Source organism: Fukomys damarensis, unplaced genomic scaffold (assembly GCF_012274545.1).
Source record: "Fukomys damarensis isolate Sample0158 unplaced genomic scaffold, DMR_v1.0_HiC HiC_scaffold_38, whole genome shotgun sequence".
Lineage (NCBI taxonomy): Eukaryota > Metazoa > Chordata > Mammalia > Rodentia > Bathyergidae > Fukomys > Fukomys damarensis.
This window is the reverse complement of record NW_022900950.1, coordinates 55,032,956-55,057,124: the sequence shown is the minus strand read 5'-3', so window position 1 is coordinate 55,057,124 and position 24,169 is coordinate 55,032,956. Positions and strand designations below refer to the sequence as shown.

The 24,169-nt window shown below is 37.1% G+C and overlaps 2 protein-coding genes across 4 annotated transcripts in view; both read right to left on the bottom strand.

The window, feature by feature from the left end:
- Sugt1 (SGT1 homolog, MIS12 kinetochore complex assembly cochaperone) overlaps nt 1-14,636 on the bottom strand; it is a 34,705-nt gene extending 20,069 nt beyond the window's left edge. Inside the window, exons 1-7 of one of the 2 annotated variants that reach the window (XM_033759895.1) lie at nt 14,425-14,636; nt 14,281-14,338; nt 6,182-6,272; nt 5,554-5,623; nt 4,635-4,705; nt 1,158-1,220; nt 776-792 (exon numbers count right to left, since the gene is read on the bottom strand). In XM_033759895.1, coding sequence (XP_033615786.1) covers nt 776-792; nt 1,158-1,220; nt 4,635-4,705; nt 5,554-5,623; nt 6,182-6,272; nt 14,281-14,338; nt 14,425-14,462 — 408 coding nt within the window. In that variant the 5' untranslated portion in view covers nt 14,463-14,636. The remainder of the gene's footprint in view (nt 1-775; nt 793-1,157; nt 1,221-4,634; nt 4,706-5,553; nt 5,624-6,181; nt 6,273-14,280; nt 14,339-14,424) is intronic. The other variant, XM_010636933.3, reaches the window with a different exon arrangement.
- A 5,415-nt stretch (nt 14,637-20,051) lies between these two features.
- Nucleotides 20,052-24,169, bottom strand: part of Elf1 (E74 like ETS transcription factor 1) — a 43,667-nt gene continuing 39,549 nt past the window's right edge. The window contains exon 8 of one of the 2 annotated variants that reach the window (XM_010636931.2): nt 20,052-20,692. In XM_010636931.2, the coding sequence (XP_010635233.1) occupies nt 20,092-20,692 (601 nt within the window). In that variant the 3' untranslated portion in view covers nt 20,052-20,091. The remainder of the gene's footprint in view (nt 20,693-24,169) is intronic. The other variant, XM_010636930.2, reaches the window with a different exon arrangement.

Below are 24,169 nucleotides of genomic sequence, written 5' to 3'. Positions count from 1 at the left end.
AAAAAAAAAAAAAAAAAGGAAGGGCAACACACACACATCTCCCATCTCCTTGTGATTTTCTTTATTGACTAAATATATAGATGCCTATTGTAAAAAAGCATTATCGGGCTGGGGATTTAGCTCAGTGGTTCCGCAATATGCCTCGTAAAAAAGCATTAGCTATAATTTAAGTGTTTTGGATATAAACCAGCTGATCAAAAACTAAAAAACATTTCCTTCAACTTTCCCATAATTATCTTTTTCTTTTTGTGGGGAAGGGGAGATAGGATCTCACTATGTAGCCCAAGCTGCCCTGAACTTGAGGCGATACTCCTGCCTCTGCCTCCCAAGTGCTGGAATTACATGTGCCACCACACCCAGCAAGTCCCATAATTTTTAAAACTGAAAATATTTGAAGATTTTTATGTCCAAAACAACAAATATTAACACTGAATTATATAATCACTTCCAATTTTATTTATACCATGTGTCTAAAACCTACCATAAAAAGCCCTACAATTGATTTTAACTGTTTAACCTAAATAAATGGGATGACTTTTTAGTAGTAAAGATAGGAAATAATCATCCTGACCAGACTAAAACAAACCACCTTAAACTTAATCTTAGATTCATTAGAACAGCCCATTCATTTTCATGACTATATACTTCTACAATTTATTTTACCAAAAACTGCTTCATGTTTAACACAGAGTTCATTGTAGGTCCTGTCTCAAATATACGTTACATGAAATTTAACATTAAGTAAAAATATGAAGAATGAAACATTTAAACTTACCACCTCAGATTCGGATTCTATAAAACATGAAAAAGGATACATTTTCAGATAATAGTACATTTAGAGGTAAAGTCACAGATGTGATTTCTATGGCACAAACATAAAGCCATTCTCTGTATTTTTCAAAGAAATTAGTTTAATTTTGCATCTTTGAATATTTTAGACTCCTTAGACATTTGAGAATACCATGATAGTATTGCAAAGCGATCCATCCAAATTTCCCTTTCAGTAAAGAAATCTGACAAAAATCAGCATCTTTGGAAATCCTTATGCAAGGAGACATGAATTACTTAAATTTTAAATATTAAAAAATTTTGTTTAAAACAAAAAATTCAAATTCTTCCTTCTTTTTAAACTGAAAGAATATGTGAAACCTACATACCATACTCACCATTCTGTGCTTCTTGGCATCTTTTAATCCAAATGATAAAATTAGCATCTGCACCTAGAAAGAAATAACTGACTATAGTATCAGCTGCACAACATAACATACTCATTTGACAAATACTACTGAACACCTACTATATATCTAGGCACTGTTCTAGGTACTACAAATTCAGCAGTAAATAAAACAGATAAAATCATTTGTCCTTGCAGAGTTTACAGCAGTCATGGTGAACATTTTAGAGATGAGTGCCCAAAATGCAACCCAAAATGTACTTATTTATCACAAAGTGCCAATACTGTAACTAAACCTGAATACTGAAGTTTTAGTTTAGGAAGAAAACCTCATACACTTGGCTCACTTGCCAAGAGAAGGTTCTGCATGCCCACTGTGGCACACATGCCACAGGTTCACCACCACTAGCCTATAGCAACCCTGATGTTATTTACAGCTATAAACATTACTGATAGAGGTAACATTTACTTGTTCATTATGGAAAATTTGTTCTGTCAAGTTAGTTTTAACTGAAATCAACTTCACTAGTTACTGGGATATTTATAATCTACATTTCCTCCTTCCTCTCTCACAACAAAATAGATCTGAATCAGATTCCCAATGTGCCACCAGTTAGGGTGGGTTAACTGGTAGATGGGTTGAATTTGAGAAGCCTCTCCCACCCCGTACTTAACCTTCAAAGCAGCTTCCTATTCCATCCATTATTCCCTCAGGGGCTTTACCTGTTACCATGCCTGTTCTACCAATACCAAGAAGCATTTTTATATGTACTCAGTAAAGTTTGACTGCATTGCCAAGTTACATGGCAGCAAATAATGAATTACACATTTACAGATAGTAATGTAAACAAATTATTTACCTCTGAAGACCCAAAACAATATATAATCAGTCATAGTAACTAGTAAAATATTTTAAGAAAAGTATTAAGATACTCTAAATAAAAGCTTACTAATGCAAGCTAACCTTAGGCAAGATTAACCTGAAAAATGAAAAGCACTACTTCTTTAAATTTATTAAGTTATAAAAGAATCATAGGGCCAGGGAGTTAGCCCAGTGGTTCTGGCACCTGCCTCGAAAGCACAAGGGCCCAAGTGCGATCCCCAGTCAGCCCCTCCCCTCAAAAATATATACATCTTCCTAAGTTTTAAATACACACACTATATTTACTGGGGAACTATTACATCAAAATTCTAGATTTAAGCACATACCTGTAATTCCAGCTATCAGGAGGAAGACAGAGGCAGGAGGATCGCTGTGAGTTCAGGGTCAGCCTGGGCTACACAGTGAGCTCAAGGCCAGATTGAACTACATAGCGAGACTCTGTCTCCAAAAACAAAGCAAAACAAAACAAAAAACAAATGCTAGATTTGAGTACAATAGCATAGGACTCAGAAATGACAAAAGGACCTGTCTCTACAGGGTTTTCAAATATGTATCAAGATGTTAAATAGTAACCCTAGATTTTGCTAAATAGCCATATATTCATGTACCAAATGGACTAAGTTTAGCAGCACCTATCACCCAGATCATTTCCTCCTTCCCTCCCTAATTTGTAGCTTCCACATGCATTGCTGGGTCCAAAGTTCTTTTGAGTAGGTCTACAGCAGAAAAGCAAAGGTTAAAGCAGTAAAGATTAAATTTTTAAAATATGTAATACTTTGGAGCAGAGTTTCTCAAATTCAGCACTACTGATCTATTGATATGGTGGACTAGATACTTTTTGGGTTGTTTTAAGACAGGGTCTTGGCAAGTTGCTGAGGCTGAGCTTGAACTTGTGGTTCTCCTGCCTCAGGCTCACAGAGTCCTGGGATTACAGACTGGTTAACCCATCACATCCAGCCCAGGTATTTCTTTGTTGTGGGGACTTCCTGTGCACTACAGGATGTTTAGTTGAATCTCTAGCCTCTGTTCACCAGGTATCAGTAGCATATCCCACCAACCAATCATGATAATCAAAAATCTTTCCAGACATTGATAAAAAGTTTCCCTGAAAATAACACTGTTTCCAGTTAAAAAAAAAAAAAAAAAAAAACACTGCTTTAACTAGACAACTTAGCACACACCTGGAATCCCAGCTAAATCCCAGGTTAAATTAAATCCCAGGAAGATTTTAAATTCAAGGTTAGCCTGGGCAACCTGGCAAAACCCTGTCTCAAAATAACTATTAAAGGGAATGAGGAGGATGTAGCTCAATGGAAGAGTGCTTGCCTAGCATGTGTAAGGCCATGGATTTAAGCTCCAGTGGAAGACCCAGAGAGGGACTACCTTAGAGATCTGTGGTAACATTCTATTACAAAAGAAAGTAATAGAACAATTAGGATTATGTAATCTATAATTTTCTATGAGATTATTCATAACCTGGATCTTTTAATAATTTTTAGATTTAAAAACTCTTGGCTCTCACAATTCTATTTATGTATCTAAACACTCACAGGTTTGGTTTTAATAATGTTCATATGTTCCTTTCAAAAGATGACAATACTCAAAGTTCCATGTTTCTTCTGTGCCCTCTCATAATTTACTCAAACTATACTTCACTTTTCCATAAGGACTTTGTAGCAAGGATCTCCTATCTTAGAAAAATGAATACCGTAAAATGCATAGCCTTAGCCAGACATGGTGGCACACGCCTGTAATCCCAGCACTTGGGAGGCTGAGGTGGAAGGATCTCTGTGAGCTCGAGACCAGCCTGGGCTAAATAGTGAGTTCCAGGTCAGTCTCAACTACATAGTGAGACCCTGTTTCAAAAAAAAAAAAAAAAAAAAAAAAAAATTTTTTTTAAAAAAAAAAAAAAAAAAAAAAAGCATAGTCTTGTAAATAAGACAGCAAATTAAAACTTTCCATTAGAAAAAGTAAAGCCAGATTCAAGAGAAAGAGCACATTTTGCATATTTATATGAAATTTTTGGCTCCGAGCAGCAAAGTTTATCTGTGATTTAAATAATAAGGAAAGGCCAAATTCATTAATTTTTAAGTGAATTCAAATTCTATAGTCAATATGAAATGTCTGTAGAAAAAAGATGGAAGTTTCCACACAAAAAATTTTTTTTGAGACAGGATCTTGTTGTGTAGTTCAGAATGGGCTTGAACTCACTCTATGTAGTCTAGGCTTGCTTCAAACTTGCAGTGATCCTTCTGCTTTAGTCTTCCAAGTGCTGGGATTGCAGATGTGCATGTCACCATGCCCAGCAGATTTCCACAATTAACTTGAAAATATGCAAACGAAATTCAACTACTATATACGTACATATATATTATATCTATATATCCATCTGTTGATAGATCAATGGACAGATAGATAGGTCGATCCTCCACCCCATTCCAAGGATCGAACTCAGGATGTCGTTGTGCTTGCCAGGCAAGTACGGCACCACTGAGCTGCATCCCCAGCCCTCAGTTATTACATTTAAAACACAAAAATAAGATTAATTTTTTTAAAAAACAAAATTCTAATACTTACTATCTAATTTCTGTCCTTCTGTAAAAGTTTCTAGAGCAGCAGCATAGTTTTTTTCATGGTATTCACATATCCTACATGAACATATTAAAAATAACACACATGAAATCATGGAAAGTAGCCTTCTAAAAAAAAAAAAAAAAGAGCTTATCATTCTCTAGTGCTGAATTTATCTTTAGTGTATGTTAATGAGACAGATTTTCCAAAACACTATAACATCTAGTATAATTCTCATTACAATTCAATTTTGGAGCTGACTTCAAAAAGAATTTCAATTGTACAAACTTGCTCATTTTCAAGTATAATTATGCAAAAGAATTTATTTAAATAAAATCACATATAAACAAGCTGGATTAATAAATTTATATAAAACAGAGTTTTCCTAGCATTAAGTGTAGCCTACCCTTCTTGGTTAGGGAACAGGATGCTCTCTAGTCAGGTAACACACAATAAATTCAGAATGATAATAAAGGGATGTGTATATATCTGTTTCATCTATAACTTGCAATTACTTCAATCATCAGTATTTAAGAACATCAGTGCCTCGAAAGCACAAAGGCCCAAGTTTGATAGAGGAAAGGAAAGGGGAGAGGAGGGGAGGGGAAGGGAGGAGGGAGGTGGGAGGGGGAGGGCAGGGGGGGTAGATAAAATCAGCAGGGGCCAGGGATTTAGCTCAGTGGCATCGCACCTGCCTCGGAAATGCCAAGGTCCACAATTCAATCCCCAGAACCAAAAATCAACTAACTATAGGCTTATCACATACCTTAGTTAACATACTAACAGACCTATGTTATATTTAACTAAACCACAATTGTAAAATATATAAATATAGCGTTTTACTAAAGTTTACAATAGCTTATTTTAAAAAAATTAAACATTATTTGTAGTCCAAGGCGAGCAAGAAGAGTAGTAAATTACATACCCTTTTCTCAGCATAGCAGTGGAAATATTGGGGTTGAGTTTGAGAGAAGTTTTTGCATCAGCAATACCATCTATATAAAAGATTGTTTTTTAGTCAAGTATTTACATATGTAGCAAATCCTTCACATTTAAATCAGCATTATACTTTTAAATTCTTCATTTGGTGGAAAGGCCATATGGTTTCAAATTAGAAAAAACTAATTTAAGATAAAATTTAAGTATTGCACCTTCCTTTTGATCTAATTTCTAGCTTCCTTCGTTTTTCTTTCAGTAAAGCACTGTATCATAAAGTTCATATCTTTCACATATTAATATTTGTGTAATTTGACTCAAGATACTAAATTCTTCTCTCCCAAATTCTCAATCAGAATAATTATTTTTAAGTTACATAATATAGAAATACACTTTTATTCAAAATGCAAGCAAGAAAAAAACGCAAATATTTCACTTAAAATACACTATGAAATAATAAACACAGTATGTCTTATAGCCAGTTACTATAAAATCAGTGTAAAGTCCCTACCCACTGAAAAAAGACATACAGTCCCCCATTTTATTTGATTTCAGTTTGTTTTGGGCAAAATTTATAAGTAACTTATAAAGACACAATAAGACTTTACAAAAGTTACCACAGTAATTCCCAAGGAGAATGTGACAGTAAGCTCTTTGACAGTAATACTGTGCATCATCTGGTTTCTGTTTCAAAGCCTTAGTCAGCTCCTACAAATACAAACATGCTGAGCATCAGTGGATGTTTTTTAAATCCATTGAATTTAATTAATATGATTTTTAATCAAATAACTGATTATTACAAGCTATTTGGGAAAAAAGAACAAAGAAACGAGCTTGGAGCCTTTCCTGGTAGAAGGAACTGTATCTCCCCTTCCCCCTCCCTCTTACCCTCCCCAAAAAACACAATCTAAGATAATATCCATGTAAAGCCCTTAGCAGTTCCTGGCCTATAGCAGAAACTCAGTAAAAGGGCATTATTATCATGTTATTTACTCTGAGTTTAGTTGGTATAATGACCAGTTCAGAATTTCACAATTTTGGGGAAAACCCAAAGAACATGCAGAGTATGAGATACCTAAAAATTTTTAAAAAGCCAGCTGTCCAACTTAAAAGCAAAACAAAAAACAAGACAAACTCAAAACAAAACACAATCTCCAGAAGTTAAATCTAGAGCTCAGCAAGGTTGAACGAATCAACAAATAATACACACTCAACCTCACCTCTCCAATTCTCTGTCAACAGCAAAAAAAACTCTAATAGATTATGGTCTTCTATTAAAAGTCCATATATAATCTCACAGATAGCTAGTATGGATTGATCAAAAGTTAGCAGTAGAATAAAACTTTTTAACACCCTGAACAGTCACAATATGTAGTTAGTTGGTAGTTCAAACAATAATGACACAAGAAGAGAGAGTAATATAAGAAGAGCCAAGGTCAAGTACAAATAAGCACGAACACTTTCATTTTCTGCCTACTGCCCCAAACTCTAGAAATACAGTAGTTTTCTCAAAAGGTAAAATTATTTCAACAGTCACAGAATACTGAATTGACTTCAACTTACTAATAAGCTCCTCACAAAGCATAATGTACTAGGTAATCAAAATAAACCTAAAACCAAACCATTTTTTACCATCTTTACCTGTTCATCAGATTCTGCAGACCACGTCTGCACAAAATTCTCTAGTGCTTTTCCAGCTGACTCAGGAAAACTCCAAATTCTTCCAAAAGGCATTCCTTGATGACAGGGTCCCAGCACTTGTCTACTCTCATCTCTTCCTACTCTTTTCTTGGCTCCTCCTTCCAACTACCATGGCCTCTCTGCAGTTTCTCAAACTACCTCAGGACTCTGTATCTGTTTCTCTCTTTGACTAGAACACTTTCCCCCATATGTGCACAGATAATTCATTCCCTCATTTCCTTGTTAGTGACACCAGAGACAGCATTCAAATCTAGGTTTGACTGTAAAGTAGTTTTAACCACAAAACACTGCTGCTAGTTATTTCTTTTTAAACTCCAAGTCTGTCTGACAATTACATTCATGTTATCTAGTATTTCCACATTCCTAAGTTAACACCATCTTGTAATAAATTCAACAACTGAAAACAGTGGATAGCTTTTTCCTTATCTACTCAGATGTATCTTTAAACTAAACTTCTAGCTACACTTAAGAAAAAAAGTATTTATGGTCCAAGATTGTTTTAGATCTTGAATTCAAGAAGTATTTTTAGGAACATTATATAACTGACATATGTTACACACATTGTAAACATGTCCAAAGATATACTTGCAGAAAATTCATTATGTGGGCTGGGAACCCAGTCCAGCAGTACAGTGCTTCCTCTCATGTACAAAACCCTAGGTTCTATCTACAGCACTGCAAAACAAACAAACAAACAAAGAAAACACAAAGATCAGCAATTTAAAGCTCTCAAAAATAAGGACACCCAGCATACTTTAAAATATACCTAAATTCACGAACTTAATTCTTTTGTTAATTTGTTCAATTTCTGCAACCAGAATCATGGAAAGAACCCCTTAGTTTACCCTTTAGTAACACATGTGTTTATATACTATCCCGACTGTCACTTGAGCAGGTGTCATTTCAACCAGTTGATTACTGTTTTGAGTAAATTTTATTCTTGAAATGAATATGTGTTACATTTCCTATTATCTTATAAAAATTAATGAAAAAAAAATGCAATTTTGGGTCATCCTGTATTTAAACAATTGGACTGGTAAGTGGTTAAGTTCATGAACCAAGGAACCACTGTACAATTAAACTGAAATTTAATAATTGTGAAGTAACTATTAAGTAACCCTAATAACCTCAAACAAGAGAAAGAAAAACCGTTTTAAGGCATTAAAAACAAATTAAGAATTAAGGACTGACAGTGTAGCTCAGTGGTAGAGAACCTGGTTAGCATTCATGGGGTGCTGGGTTCAATCTCAACAACAAAAAAATAAAAATAAGAAATTGATCTTGGCAAACTTTCAAATATCTAGTTTCAGGCTCTTTTAAAATGTCATGCAGGGCCTGTTTAGCTCAGTGGTTCCACTGCCTGCCTCACAAGCACAAGGTTCCAAATTCAATCCCCCAAAAAATGTCATGCAGCAAGGCACCACAACCATGGCACATGCCTGTAATCCCAATAATGGCGAAGCTAAGGTAAAAGATTCATAAGTTCAAGAACAGCCCAGACAACTTAACAAGGCACAATCTCAAAAAAGGAGGGGATGTCTCTTACTGCTAGAGTGCCCTAGGTTCAATCTTGAGTACCAAAGAGAGAAAGGAGGGAAAAAGGCACTCAACAAAGGAACTTGTTTAAAGTTAGAGCAAAATCACTGCTCACCCCGGAAGACTTTAACTAGTTATTAACTATGTCAATCCAATTCTCCTTTCCATTTCTTCCAGTCACTCAGCTATTCTCCAATCAGATAGACAAGAATATTAATCATTCTTCTGTTTTAAACTACTTACCACTGCTGGATGGGGGAAAACCCACATAAACCATGCAGAACTGGTAACATTCACATTCACCAATCTCAGCTGTGCTTTCATCAAACTTATCACTGGTCAGCTATTCAAAGTCAGCTCCCAAACTGGTAATGATATCATATATCTCAATCCTTTCCTCTTCTCCAGCAAATGAACTTGATCCCCTGAAATCAGATACTTACCACTTTCAAAAGATATCACTCTGAGAAAGCTAACTTCTTTAACCTCAGCTTCCTGATTAATAAAACGCAAATAATGTCCACATCACAGCTGCTAAAAAATGATAGGAATCATTTAACACATGAGTACCTATTATATACAATCACTACATTGAGAACAGCACTAATACACAAAACCCCTGCTGCTGCTTTAAAGCTTACAATGAGGCCTTATAGATTTACATTAAAAACACACACACACACACAAAAAGCTGACTTCTCTGAAAAGTCATTTCAGCTGGACTAGCTGGAATATTTCTAAAGGAGTAAGTATCTCCAAGCAAAATAAAATAGGTCAAGAATACATTTTGAGCAAAAGAAACAGCAAGTCCAAGACACCAGGATTGAGCTTAACGCATTAAAGCAACAGAAAGTCAGTGTGACCCTAACCTTGAGAATAAAGCAGCTACAAGGTGTCTGCCTCACTTACTACTATGCAGGCCATTATAATTTGATGAAAGCCACAGAAGGTTCACTAAGGGTGATTCTGTTCAATGACACTAAAAATGTCACTCTGGCTGCTGTACAATAAATATATTATAACAAAGCAGGAATGGAAACAAAAAGACTTCTACTGAGAAATGAATACATTAACTCAAGGCTAGAAGTGGATAGTAGCCATAGGCATCATGAAGAAAAGATGAGATGCATTAGAACCAGCAGGACTTGGCAATGAGCCGAATATAGGTGATAAGAAAAATCAAAGGTAGCTCCAGGGTCTTAGGGTAGCCTAGATCTATACACTGCATCTCATAAACATATAGTGAAAGTTACTGATATCTCTCTTTGCAAACTTTCCTGTCTTTCCCATATTTTCTACCTTTCCCTGATTGCATTTGCCTTCAGTCTTAATCTTCTCACTAGTAACTCCTTTGTCAAATCCTGATTTGATCATCCTACGGCCCCTAACAATACTGACCACAACTTTCAGTCTACTATTCTGCTCTTCTTTTACGACTAATGTTTCTCTAACGCTGTTTAGACTTCTCTCCTTGAATTGTTTGACCTTTTAAGTGTCCAGAACTCCATACACATATTTCTTGAACATAGCCAGTGCTTAAGCAAGATCCACATACAGCCAGTTCTCTACAGAGGTCACCTGAAATGCCCCTGAAGTAATCCAGAAACAACATTCAAAATTTAAAACCTCTTCAAATGAATGAGAGCTAAGTATTACATAGTAAGTAGTACAACTTCTACTGCATTCCAGCCCAGCAACACAGGCCTCATCCTTTATCTTCAAACTGTTACCAAGGCTAGTATTTTACATAAAATAATTATCTTCAAGGCCCTTTCACTGCCCTAAATTCCAACATTCATCCTTTACCTGGTCTGCATCACTATCTTCCTGTTATTCCCTATTTCTCATGCCTCCTCCAGTCTATTATGTACTCTTTTGGAGCAGGCAGTGTAATGCAGGTAACTTCATTTTCTTCAAATTCTTCAGAAAAGTGCATAATCGTGATAACACTGAAAAGCCTAGCATGGAGGCTGAAGCAGAAAGATCTCTGGGAGTTCAAGGACAGCATGGGCTACATGAGTTCAAGGCTCAAGTGAGTTCGAGGCTGGTCTGAACTACATGGTGGTGAGTCCTTGTCTCAAAAATTAATTAATTAATTAATCAAAACTGAAAACCCTCTGCTGGAATTTACCGTCATTAATGGCCTAGACTCTATTGCGTAGCTTTTATTTCCTAGCACTTGCCCCTATATTTTATGTTCTAACACTACTGAATAACGTGTCCTCATAACAGAATAGTTATTGAGTCTTTATCATATGTCAGGCATGATCTAAGCACCTAATAGAGAATATCTTATTTATCTTCATAATAACTCTTTCAAAAGGGTCTTATTTCCACTTTACAAATAGAAAATTTGTTCTAATGTGATAAGATTTGGACTTCAAAGCCTCTAACTTCAAAGCCTGAGTCCTTAACCACCACTCATAGTGAACTTCAAAAAATTCTCAAAACCTACTTTGTCCTGATGAACTAAAACTACCTCTGTAAAAATTTTTTGTGCTGGAGCTGGGGATTTAGCTCAGTAGTGCCGCCCACTGTCTCTCAAGGTCCTGAGTTCAATCCCCAGTACCCCCCCCAAAAAAATTTTTTTGTGTGTTGAATAGTATCTTAAATGACACTGCAATTGTACATATTTATGAAATACACCGTAACATTTCAATAAATGTGAAGTATACAATATGAAATGATCAGCTCAAGGTTACAGGCATTATCTACCACAGACATACATTTCTTTGTTGGGGAATTAAAAATCTTTTCTAACAGCTATTCTCAAACAGATAATTATCATCAACCATAGTTATACTACCACTGCAGAACATCTGAAGTCATTATTCCTATCCACTGTAGACTTTTCTTCTTAATACTCCTGGTATCTGAGATAGCATTCACCACTAATTGGTGAATGAATGAAAAATGTAAGTGTCCACAATCATCTTCCCTCATTTCTAATCAGGTGGTCTTACTTAAAATAAATACATTTAATGTTTTATCAAGTGACCTCAATTCCAAAATGGCAGCTATTAAAGTAGTCATTAGCCTTAGACTCATATATATTAGAGTTCCTGTCTTACTTATCATTACCAATTATTTTCATCTTTGTGAGGTCATCTCAAGGTTTAGAGAGAACATTTCTAATTGGTTTATATTATGATCATCCTTTCCACCATCAGTTTCTGATTCCAAATCTGTGGAAGGGCTAGAGAATATAAATTTCTAACAAGTGACCACACTTCTGAGAACCACTGCTCTACAGCACTAGACTAAAAGGAGGGCTGTGTGCTGAGGTTCCTATTTGGCCTCTAACTGGCTACATATCAATAGGACAGATCATTTCAATTTCTTTGGGTCTCAATTTTCTTCTTTATGCTGTAAAAATAAAAGTACCAGACTACATGAGTTGTAAGAATTTTGAGTAAGAATCCACACACGGTGACAATGATACTGCTGGCCCAAGACCCATGCATGAAGAGCCAAGACTACATGCTTACTCTATGCAAGTTTATTTCTAGGAATACACAATTTAAAAAACAAAGGAACGTGATGGTTCACCAAAATACATGTAGAGAATTCACACTAGCTTTTATTCATACTCACTAAGAGAAATAATCTAAATGATCACTGCTAAACAAATGGTGTTGTATTTATACAACAAAATAATACCCACCGAAGAACTACTACTTCACACAATACTGCTGCATAGTTATGTAATAATTAAAGCAAAACTAGAGTACACTAAACAATGCACCAACTGTATTTTTTGTGTGAGTACAAGAACAAGCAAAACTAACTGATAGTAGCAGACATCAACTGGAGTCAACTGGAACCTTGTGGGTGGAGATGTTCTTTATCTTGATGGGATGATGTACACGTGTAAAAATTCAACTAGTTTTGTCTTAAAATGTACATTTTCACTTGCCATACCACAATAAAAACTTTTTAAAGTAATTCAGAAGTAATTTTGACATAAATTGTATTTCCAAAAAAAATCAGTGGGCCTATCAAGTCCCTTACGAATATACGTTAAGAAAATTAAGTCAGGAGGATTGCGAGTTCAAGGCCAGCCTGGGCTACAATACTAAGTTGGAGACCAATCTAAACTACACAGTGAGACCTTGTATTTAAAAAAAAAAAAAAGCTGTCTAGCTAGGAACTGTGGAGAGAAACTTTCAATACTTTCTCCACATTATTTCACTACTGATACAAGAAACCTTAACCACTTTATTTGAACCTCTGGTTTTCTGTTCAACCTTATTTCCCACTACACTTTCAATGCACTCTAATCAAATGGGCTCTGCAGCTCCTAGTACAAAGCAAGGTGATTCCAACCTCAGGATCTTTGTAATGGTTCCAATGCTCTTTATCCAAAGCTTCCAAACTAGCGCTCATTCTTTCAGGACTCCATTCCAATCACAGCCCCCACAAGTGAAGGGATGCAAATTTCTGCTCTGAGTCATGGCTAGGAAAAACGCTTTGTTGCCTCAAATTGTTAGCCCAAGTTATGTTAGGTCCTAACAAGACAGCAAAGTAGTAGTTTGTTAGAAACACTCTTTTCTGTTTCTAAATTTTGTAAACCTGGCTAAATTTTGTAAACCACAGAACCATCTATAGTATCTGTATAGCTTGGTCTCTAGTTTAATTTTTTTGTTTTTTTGTTTTTTTGTTTGTTTGAGACAGGGTCTCACTATGTAGGTGAGACTAATCTGGAACTCACTGTGTAGCCCAGACTGGTCTCGAACTCACAGTGAATTCTACTGCCTCAGCCTTCTGAGTGCTGGGATTACAGGCGTGCACCACCACGCCCTGGTTAATTCTTATTTTTGAAATCTTGCTCTTTAACATTCCTTTACAGCTTTATGGTCTCTGTTCTAAAGCACAAAAACAAAATGCTTTCTAAATTTATTAAGTGTATATAAATGACTAAGTGGTAGCAATCAGCACTTTGTAAACAACTCCAAAAAAATTCGACTAATGAATGAATAATGAAAAGTGACAGGACATCCGGAAAGTTTCAGAGTACGTGAAAAGTTTTTTGTTCTAATAGACTAAATTTATACAGAAACTTAGCACAATGCTTGGTATATAAGAAGTGCAAAAGAACTGTCAAATGAAAAAGCAAATTAGTATCACCAAGCCCAATTTCCACTTTTCTCTTCAAGTGTCATTTTTAAAAAGCCTCCCAGGCCAGTGGTGGATGCCAACAAAGCAACCAAGAAATAACCCATATGAAGTGGGTTTTCTCAGTAACTATGAGGATGCAGGAGCCTGGGAGATGGAAGAACAAGAATAACAGGGTCTGAGGCAAAAGGGTCACTATAAATCAGAGAAAGGAGAGCAAAGATCTCAGTATTAGGGCTGAGACTATAAACACAACAGCTTCGGCTCCACGAAGGAAATGCTGGGAACAAGCAGATTCAGCAAGAACCCAATTCAGTTTCGTATCCCTAAAGATAGTGGAGAAGGCAGAAAGGGGCTCTCTCACCTCTAACGCCGCCTGGGGGTCCTCGTCGATCAGACTATCCGAGAAGCTCTGGAAACACCTGGCAGGAAAACAGCGAGTTCAGTAGACTCACTAACCAAGATAAGAAAAATAAAATGAATACCAAAGGGAGGGGCAAACACGCACCGATGGGCTGTTTCAGGTCCTGCTGCAGCCGCCGCCATCCCTAAATTACTGTTGCAGCTGCCGAGACACTGACACCGCGGTTACCAGCTCCGCCGCCGCCCAAGGGGGAAACTTCTGGAGAAACACCAACATAGCTTCCGTCCTAAACAGCCAACGAGCACGCACGCAGCGTGCGCTGGGGGAGGAGAGATAACCAGCGGCCGCGGGGCCAGCTGGGAAGGTGGAGGACTGGTTCTCCCGCGCGGCCTTCGGTCCCGCCCCTATCCGTGGTTACGGAGGCCTGTGAGTTCCACATTCGCCCTCTTCCTCTATGCAACCCCATCACCCCACGCTAGCACGCACAAAACCGGGAAGGGCGGTATCTCAGAACCTCTCCGGTAACGCTTTTATCCCTCGGGAAAGTGTGGCGGTTATGGGCATACGCAAGGCTGTAATCACATGCTACACGGAGCTCCATTTTCACCGATTTTCATCATGGCTGCCAGGCAGCCATGCCTTCGTTACCGGCAACGTCTTTCGCAGCTGCGTGTGCTTTTCCGGGAACAGAGTCCCAGATGATGCAGATTCCCGCTGTCGTTATTCTCCTAGTCCTAGCCGGCTGGGGCTCGCCAGAAGCGTTTTAGTCTGGTCGAAACTAGAGAAGAAAAATTGAGGGTCCCGCCGATCTGTGCCCCATTAATGTTTGTTGATCCATTTTCTAGCCCAAGCTTTTCTTCTAGTCGGCTTCCCAGACCAAGGGAAAAAAACTTTTTCTGTCCGCAGGTGCAAAAGGAAGGAATGTAGCCTGAGTGCAGCTTTATTTTTCAATTTAGTCGGCCAGGCTGTCCCCCACTGCCCCTTGGCTTTAGCTGATCCAACCAGGAAGCTTCCAGTAAACTACTACCCTGGGACTGAGTAGAATGGGATATGAGGTGGGGTGGGGTGGACAGTGGATATAGACAAGTCCCTGAGCTGGAGTGTCTACTACACCCTAACCATACTAACCTGGGATTCAGAGATGTTAATGGTTTTAAGATGTTTAAACCAGTTCTAAGTGATAAGATGAAAGGAGCCCAAACGATATAACAACGGGGGAGCACTTTATAGGAGTCTCTTCCAGCAAGTTGTGATATCTTAAGCCCTACCTCAAAAGATGAAAGTTGATGGAGGAAGGGAAAGGCATTTATTTAGCCAGAAAAATTAAGGTATGTGTTTGGAAATATAATGAGCTATAAAACTTACAGAAACTAAATTCAAGTTAGAGATAGTTGTTAGGGCTGAAGAAGTACCAGACCATATAAGGCCAGAGGTAGTGTGCTAAGAAACTTAATGATGCAAGCTCATAGGATTTTTAATCTGGAAATACAGAAACAGTCAAGTTTGCACTTTGAGATTTAGTATTGTCTCTACTGTGAAAGAATGAGTAAAGGAGAAAGGAAAATAGTTGTTGCTAGGTAACTTGTAATCCAGGTCAAAGAAATGAATCTGAACCTGCTGTTGACAGAGTGATGGCAAAAGGGTATGAATTAGATACTTAGGGTGAAACTGGGCTTGCTGAGAAATTGAAAGGGGAGCAAGTTTCTGGATTGAGTAATTGGTGAAATGTAATACCATTACCTAATTTTTTCTTCTCCCTGTTGCCTTTTCAATAGTCTTAATACAAGTTTTATTTTAAAATAGTCCAACTTTTATAATCAGTGCTTATTCGTGTCAGGCTTTGCCTGCCCCAACTCTATGAGAATAATTCCTCCTGGATGCTTCATTATTTCACATTTATTATCTCAATTTTTTGCTAAAGGTAAAAGATGTATTTTCTCCCCCATAACCACATTATTTGGTCATGGGTATCCAAATGATCCAGCCCTATATATTGAAAAGATTTTCATTTTCCCAGTAAGTTCTGTGGCACTTTTGTTGTCAGATGCAATGTTTAAGGCACTATCTTGGAATCAGAATTGCCAGACCAGCTTCTCGTTAATAAATTTACCAGCCTCCAAAGCTGTGAACAAGTAAATTTATGTTCACTGTTAAGTTACCTATCTTAGGTAACTTGGCACTTAGCAGTGACACCCTATATATTTATTGCTATTTATGTAGTGAAAACTAGAATACTAAGCTAGTTTTAAAGGTTTTATTAAATTATGTTAATGTGTGGCTTTTTAAATAATTTAGCAAAATATTAATAGACAAGAGACAATGAGAGTTATTGCCGGATATAGGGGCTTGAGTTACAGGTTTTCTTACAGTTTTATGTTTTCCAAGTGTAGCAATTAATTGATCGAGTGGCTAATTAGAAAACGTTTAAAAGTGTGTCTCATATTGCTGAGCATATGTTCTTCTTCCCTAATTTAAGGAACTTGGTTGTTACAGTTTGAATGTCCTAAAACTTATATTGCAATTGAATTGCTATTTTTATTGGTCAGCTTTGTGTTGCTGGGATAAAAATACCTGCTACCCACAACTTAAGTTTTATTTGGCTCATGGTTTCAGAGCTTTCAGTCTATGTTTAGCTGGCCCCAAAGCACAAACAGCATGGCATAGGGCATGGGAAAGGACAGTTGCTCCAACATGGCTAGCGGGAAGCAGAAAGGGAGCAAAAAAGGCAGAGAGGAAAAGGCAGGGGACAGCAATATACCCTTGCAGGTGTCACGCACACACGTGACCCACCTCTTCCAACCAGGCCCTACATCCTCATAGCACATTCAGTTTGCAGCTGTTTAGTGGATTAATCTACTGATAAGTGCTTCCTCAATCCAATCACTTTCCAAAAGTCTCCCTCTGAACACACGAGCCTTTTGTATTGGAGGGCAATCAATCCTACTGCTTAGGAAGGAGAACAGCAAGGGCTAAAGAGAAAAAAAGACAATATAGATTTTCATAATTTTGAAATATATGGGTAGCCGGGAGGTCAGTGCCTCACAGCCGGCAGACAAAGACTCTCCAAACTAGCCATCATGTTTTTATTGGGTACACACAATAACTAGGGGGTACATCATGTGATTTAGGGGGTGGAGGATCATAGGCTGAAGAAGATCTTAGTCACAAGGTTATTATGTTGAGGACTATAAGGAGAGCATTCTTACAATGTGAGGAGTTAAGCTGATAAAGAAAAAAAATTTTAAATTACTACTCCGTTCTACAGGGATGTCTTCAGCTGATGCAGTCTTGCCCTTGAGCACGACAGCATAAGTGGATCACTGAAGCCTCAGCTGTGACTGGAGGCAAAAAAAATGGAGTTGTTTCTGCATGTCATAGTCACCTCTCTCGGACAAGGTGACACTGAGTCTTATATAGTCATACTTATGGAACGTTTTCTCCCTAAAATTTATGTGGAATGGCTTTTAACACCTTTTGGGGACTTTTAGGGCTTGTATCTAGATATCCCCCCAAAACCTTATGTGGTCACAGGTGGGGCTTTTCAGGGATGGCTCCATCTGGGTATGTGATGCTAGGATTAAAGCTCCTGCACCCCGGATGCGAGTGCTACCCACCCTACAGGTAGGTAGCATGGATACGATACAAAGGACAGAAAGGGTCATCGCTTGTCTCCTTCTGCCTGTAATGAATTGTTTCTCTTCAATGCCCCTCTGCTATGCTGCCAGCTAACTGAACTGAAAACTCTACACGCTGTGAGCCAAATGACGTTCCTCTTTTAACTTTGACTATTGAGTATTCTGTCTCAGCAACAAGAAAAGTAAGATGGACAGAGTGAAACCGTAACACTATTGTAACTGTTAAGAGCTGGGACCTTTTAAGAGGTGATTAGATAATGAGGGCTCTCTACTCCTGAGTGGATTACTGCCATTAGGAGATTTGTTGTAGAAGTAACCCTCACTTGCTCCTTCTGCTTTCTGCAGGATAACACAGCAAAAATACTCAAAAAAAGATATGCCAGTGCTATAATTGGGCCTCCCATTCTCTAGAACTAATTTCTTTATAAGTTCCATAGTCTTTGGTATTGTTACAGAAGCGGAAAATGGACTAAGTCATTGGTAATCCATTTTGTACTATCTAGAAACTGCCATGTGGAATTGTAAAAAGGAAAAAGCAAGAGGATGACATCCTCCCAAACTGACTAATGGAGTTTAAGTATATGTGCTGCTGAAGTGAACACTGGAGTCTGTTGTAGAACACTGTAAAAATTAGCAAATTCTCTTCACACTTGTTCTTTAAGAAATGTTTGCCTAGCACAAGGTCCTGAGTTGAATTCCCAGTACTCCCCCTAAAAAAGAGATGTTTGCCTGAAAGAAGAATTTTTACATGATTTATTTAATAATAAACCAATTAAAGATACAAAAACATTTAGAGAATTCCAAAATTTAAATTTTTGTTTAAATACAAATTCACTTTGTAATATGAAAACATATAACATTAGATCTCTAAACATAATGATTTTTTTCATTTACAAAAATTTTTCTTTGCTATACTAGAAAATTTGCAGAAAAGAATTTTTCTTGTGACATTATTCAATGTACATTATTTACAGTTGAAAAACTAAAAACTATTTCATTTCAGAAAGTCAGATATGTTATCGTATGCAATTTCCCTCCCCCCTCCCCCTCAATAAAAAAATGATCCAAAATATAAAGCAATTATGCTCTTATAACTGACTACTCAACCATTTTAGTCCAAGACTCAAGTTGCTTTCTTGGCCCTTAAGAGCCTGGACTCTTAGGTTATTGAGTTATTAGTTATTGGTGTATGCTAAGTTTACTAATGAACCATAATACACAGTGGTCTAAAGAGTTAAGAATTTAGGAAGAATTTATGGCATCTTTCTGAAAGAATGAAGTTTGTGGGGGGAGTCACTTATTTTTCTTTAATATTCTAGCTATATTTACACTAGGAAACAGCCTGATAGTTTTAATTTTCATAATTTAAAAACATAGGTGTTAGAATCTGAAAATTCAGAACTAGATGGGAAATTGGTAATCATTTAATCCAATGCATTCTTTCCTCTTTTGAGAAGGCAAGCCCCCCCAAATCAGGTGGCTTGTCCAAGGTTACACAGCTAGTTAGTAGGAGAACCAATTTTAAGCTCCTGCTTTCATAATTATCCTGCTTCTGAAACAAGTCAGCCATATCATGGGCATACTGCAGTTTTTAATGTTATTTTATATATTTATTTTGTTATAGAGAGCAGCCAAATAAATTCAATCTGACATAATTTTAACAACATAATAAAGTTTCTTGCATTTGATAGAGTCAAGACTTAAACAAGTGGAATGAAATACTTCTATATAAAACTCCTGTTGCCTTATATTTATGGTATTTACAAAAGAATGAGAAAAGCTAATACAATGTAAAATTAGAAAAGAAACTTTAAAAATTCTTATGATATAGCAACTGGAGAAAATTTCAAAAGAATATTCATAGTATAAAACGCCAGTTCCTTCACAATTGAATTCTGAAATATTTTGAATATAAAGAGAAAACTTGGGTTTTCCTCTCTCATCTAACAAAGCCAAAATTAATTCAATTTTTTACAATTACAAGATTAGGAACCTCTGTGACTTTATGTTAGACAGTTTGAAGACAAATGAAAATTAGTCAAATTAAAAAAGAAAAATTCCCTGGGCTGGGGATTTCGCTCAGTGATTCCACCGCCTGCCTTGCAAGCGCAAGGACCCGAGTTCAATCCCCAGTACCAAAAAAAAAAAAAAAAAAACCTAATTCCTTTGGTATTACTTAAAAAGAGTTAGGCTCCAGCAGTTCATTTTGCTTCACAGCTACCTGAGAGGTAAATCCATTGGAACTAGACACCACCATCACATAAGGCTGTGGCTGTTGCTCGGTTTTCTCAATGTCTTCTTTCAAATGATCTTCAACCTCCTTTTTCTCAGCTTCCTGTGTAAGAGTTTTTGTTTCTTGTGCTTTGATAACTGAAGTGATTACAGTGCCAGGTGGGTGAGCAACCAGTTGTGAACTTCGAGGAGAAAAAGTCACCACAGGAGTAGTAGCACTAAAGGATGGGGAGGAAGTCATGCTGACGGTTCCATTACAGATGGACTGAACATTGGTAGTAAGGACCTGCTGTACCTGGGTAGGGCTAAAGACAATTGAAGGAGAGCCTGGCTTCTGTGACTGTAGCATGACATTTTCTTTCAGTACTGTCATGGGCTGTGATGATGGAATGGCTTGTAAAATAAATTTCTGAGATCCAGAGCCTGCTGAGGGATCTGTGCTGGCTATAACTGTTGTAAGTGGCACTGTCTGGAGTGTTACTGTGTGCAACTGCTGACTCCCAGGAGACACGACCACTGGAACTTGGGCTGGAGCCTGTATAGTCCTATTGAGATTACCAAATAAAATGAGATAATTAGCATATTCTACATCATTTAAAACCTATTTGGCAAGTCATTCTGACAAAATTAAGTCTTAACATTTCAAAAGCTACTTCTATGCCCCCCCCACCCTGGTACCAGAGATTGAACTCAGGACCTTGCCTTTGCCAGGCAGCTGTGGCACCACTGAGTCCATCCCCAGCTACTTCACATATATATACACATATATATATGTTTGTGTGTGTGTGTATGTATGTATGTATATATATAAATTTTTTTTTTTTTTGGGGCCAGGGATGGAATTCAGGTGCACTGACGTTGAGCTCAATCCCCAGCCCTACTTCGCATATTTTTAACACAGCATAATAATCAGCATGGCAGACCTTGTATGAAACATTATATGTACATACTTGCCAAACACAAAACTCTCAGGTCAGCCAGTCATGGTGGTACCTGCCTGTAATCCCAGAACTGTGAGAGGCTAAGGTAGAATGGCAAGTTCAAGCCCAGCCTGGAAACTTATGAGTTAGCAGAACCCTTTTTCAAAAAGGACTGGGGATGTAGCTCAGTATGAAGACCATGGGTTCAAAAACAAAACAAAACAAAACCCCTCGGGCCATTAACTATGATGACATCTAATGACTGCTTTGAAAAGATGATCTATAGACACTGCCATAGTAATACAAGTAGGGAACTAGTTTTTGTGGGGAAGGACACCAAAATGCTTAGCGAAGGCCAGACATGAGTGCATGTGCCTGTAATTCTGCTACTCAGGAGGCAGAGGCAGGAGAACCACGCCTGTCATCCTAACAACTTAAAACAGAAACTGCCTCAAAATAAAGGGGTAGGAACACAATGCTGTACTCCCTGGGTTTAATCCCCAGTGTGTGTGTTTGTGTGTGTGTGTGTGTGTGTGTGTGTGTGTGTGTGTTTTGTTTTTTTTGGTGAACTCGGGTCCTTGCACTTGCGAGGCAGGCAGCAAAACCACTGACCTAAATCCCCAGCCCTAATCCCCAATATGAAAAGAAAAGGAGGAAGGAGAGAGGGACAAAGGAAGGAAAAGAAAAGAGGGAAGGAGGGAATAAAAAGTTTAGAAAGAAGTTATGCAAAATCTTGAAAGAAAATTAGGAATTTTAAATCTGTCACATAGGCTATCAACATGTTCAGAACAATTACCAAACTTCATATAGTTTGCTTCATTATATGAAATGTCATTCAACTTGTTTACTAACATACACAGAAAAAATGCTCAAGTAAAAACAAAAAACCCTGTTTTTAATGTATATATGACAGAATTCTTAGAAATATAATAGCTCAGGGCTGGGATTTAGCTCAGTGGTGCTGCCGCCTGCCTCACAAGTACAAGGTCCCAAGCTTGATTCCTGGTACCAAAAAAAAAGAACTTTAATAGCTCACATATTTGCACAAAACATCATAATTATAACTGAGAGTTCTTAGGCTGCCAGAGAGTAGTAAGCAAGGTAAAACTTTGGCAAAACTAAAATAGTAGTGTGTTTTAAGTTTCCTAGGCCAAAATAATTTTCACAAATTTCAGCCATAAAGCTACAATTTATTTATTTTTAAAGCTACAATTTAAGCCAGGCCTGATGGTGCACTCCTGTAATCCCAGCAGTCTGGGAGGCTGAGGTGGGAGGATCACAAATTCACACCTAGCCTTGGTATCTTAGTAAGTCCCTATCTCAGGGTGGGAGTGGGAGTATAGGGTTTCAATACCCAGTACCACCAAAAAACAAAAAAATTAACACGAATGATATAAAAAAATCCTTTAATATAAAATCTAGTTTTATTACTAATCTCATTTTTGAAGAAGATGGTACCTAAATGACCTGAGTCAGTCTTAATTTTAAAAGCTTATAGTTACAATCACTGTTCATATAAAACAGTTGGAAAAAACTCAGCATCTGGATCTCAGCTGTTTTCTCTGAATTCTGTATTTTATGAAAGACACTTGATTTTTACTTCAGATAACTACTAGATTAATTCCCACGTGTGTCCTGTCACATATTTAAGAAATCAAATCGTGGAGGGAAATATAAATGGGCTAGGTGGCAATAAGCAACAAAGACCTAGTGCAACTCAGAAGTTTAAAGGAAGTAGGAAGACACAAAGTGACTAGTGCCTACCCATTCACCCAGGATACCACTTCTAAGTTCAGACTGCCATCCCAATCACCACTCTAAGAAAGATATTAACAACTTTCCTGAAGGAAGATGCTAAAAGAGGACATGGGTTGGGGAAAAATATTTTAATACATGAACAGAGTATTGCTGAGAATGACGGCCAGATAATAGGGAGGGACAGGTGACCTGGGAGGAAAGAGAATCATTTTAGAAATCAGGGAGCATTTCCAGAACACACTGTGCTTCCCTTCCCCATCTGAACTGAGGTATGTTAGGTTGAATAAGAGTCTGAATATAATCCGTAACCCTACGTACAGGCAGATAACATTTTTTAATTAAGGTTCAAATGTTTCTAAGTTTCATGTAACCAACTGCTACAATATCAGTAATTTGCAATTCATCAAAAGTTCTGAGGCTAAGAGAAAGAAACAGTGTAACATTTAGCTTTGGCTGAAGATCTAATTCAGTATGTCAAGAAGTACCATTTAAGTGTCACAAACATATAAGATTTAAGTATTATGATGTTGATTTTATAGATGAGGAAATACACAATACTTTGATTAATTTTCACACTTAATTTGGAAAGCTTGAAGGATATGCCTACATTGTTTCTAATGCCATTACGTTGAACTTAAGCTATACATTATACATTTTAGAGGGTAACTTATTTTTAAGATCCTAAGACAAACTATGTTTCGATAAATATTACAGAAAAAAAAGTTAGGTTATATAGATACTTCCAAGTTTACAATGGGATAATTTTCAGAACATATTTTACCAGGTTTATTTTGTTGTTTCTTTGGTGAACATGAATCCAAAGTCAAATTTAAACTTATAAAAACTGAGCATGTATACCGAAAGTCCCTTAAGAAAATCTTAATTGATTCAACCAAGATACATGCTATTTATGAGATAAAATTAATGAAGAAAAAAACTTGAGTGTTGCTGCCTCACTTTAAATATCTGATAATTAATGTGATTTTGTAAATCGGTAGGTTGAATGACAACTAAGCTTACTGCTTTGGACCAAACTGCTCTTTTCATTAAAATATTACTTGTGCTATGTGCTACATGTGAGCAAGCTCCTTCACTCCTTGCTTCAGTTTCTTCCTCTGTAAAATAAGGACATTACCTATACCTCACTGAATTGTAAAGTTCTATAAATCTCTATATACAAAGTATATGAAATACAAAAAATACTGACAACTCTTGTTGCTATAATAATTTAATAATTTACTCTAGGAAGCTGAGGCAAGAGGCTCATAAGGTGGAGTCTGGTCTAGGAAAATTAGGGACACCTGACTGAAAAAAAAAATTTTTTTTTTAAAAAGATGAAGGATT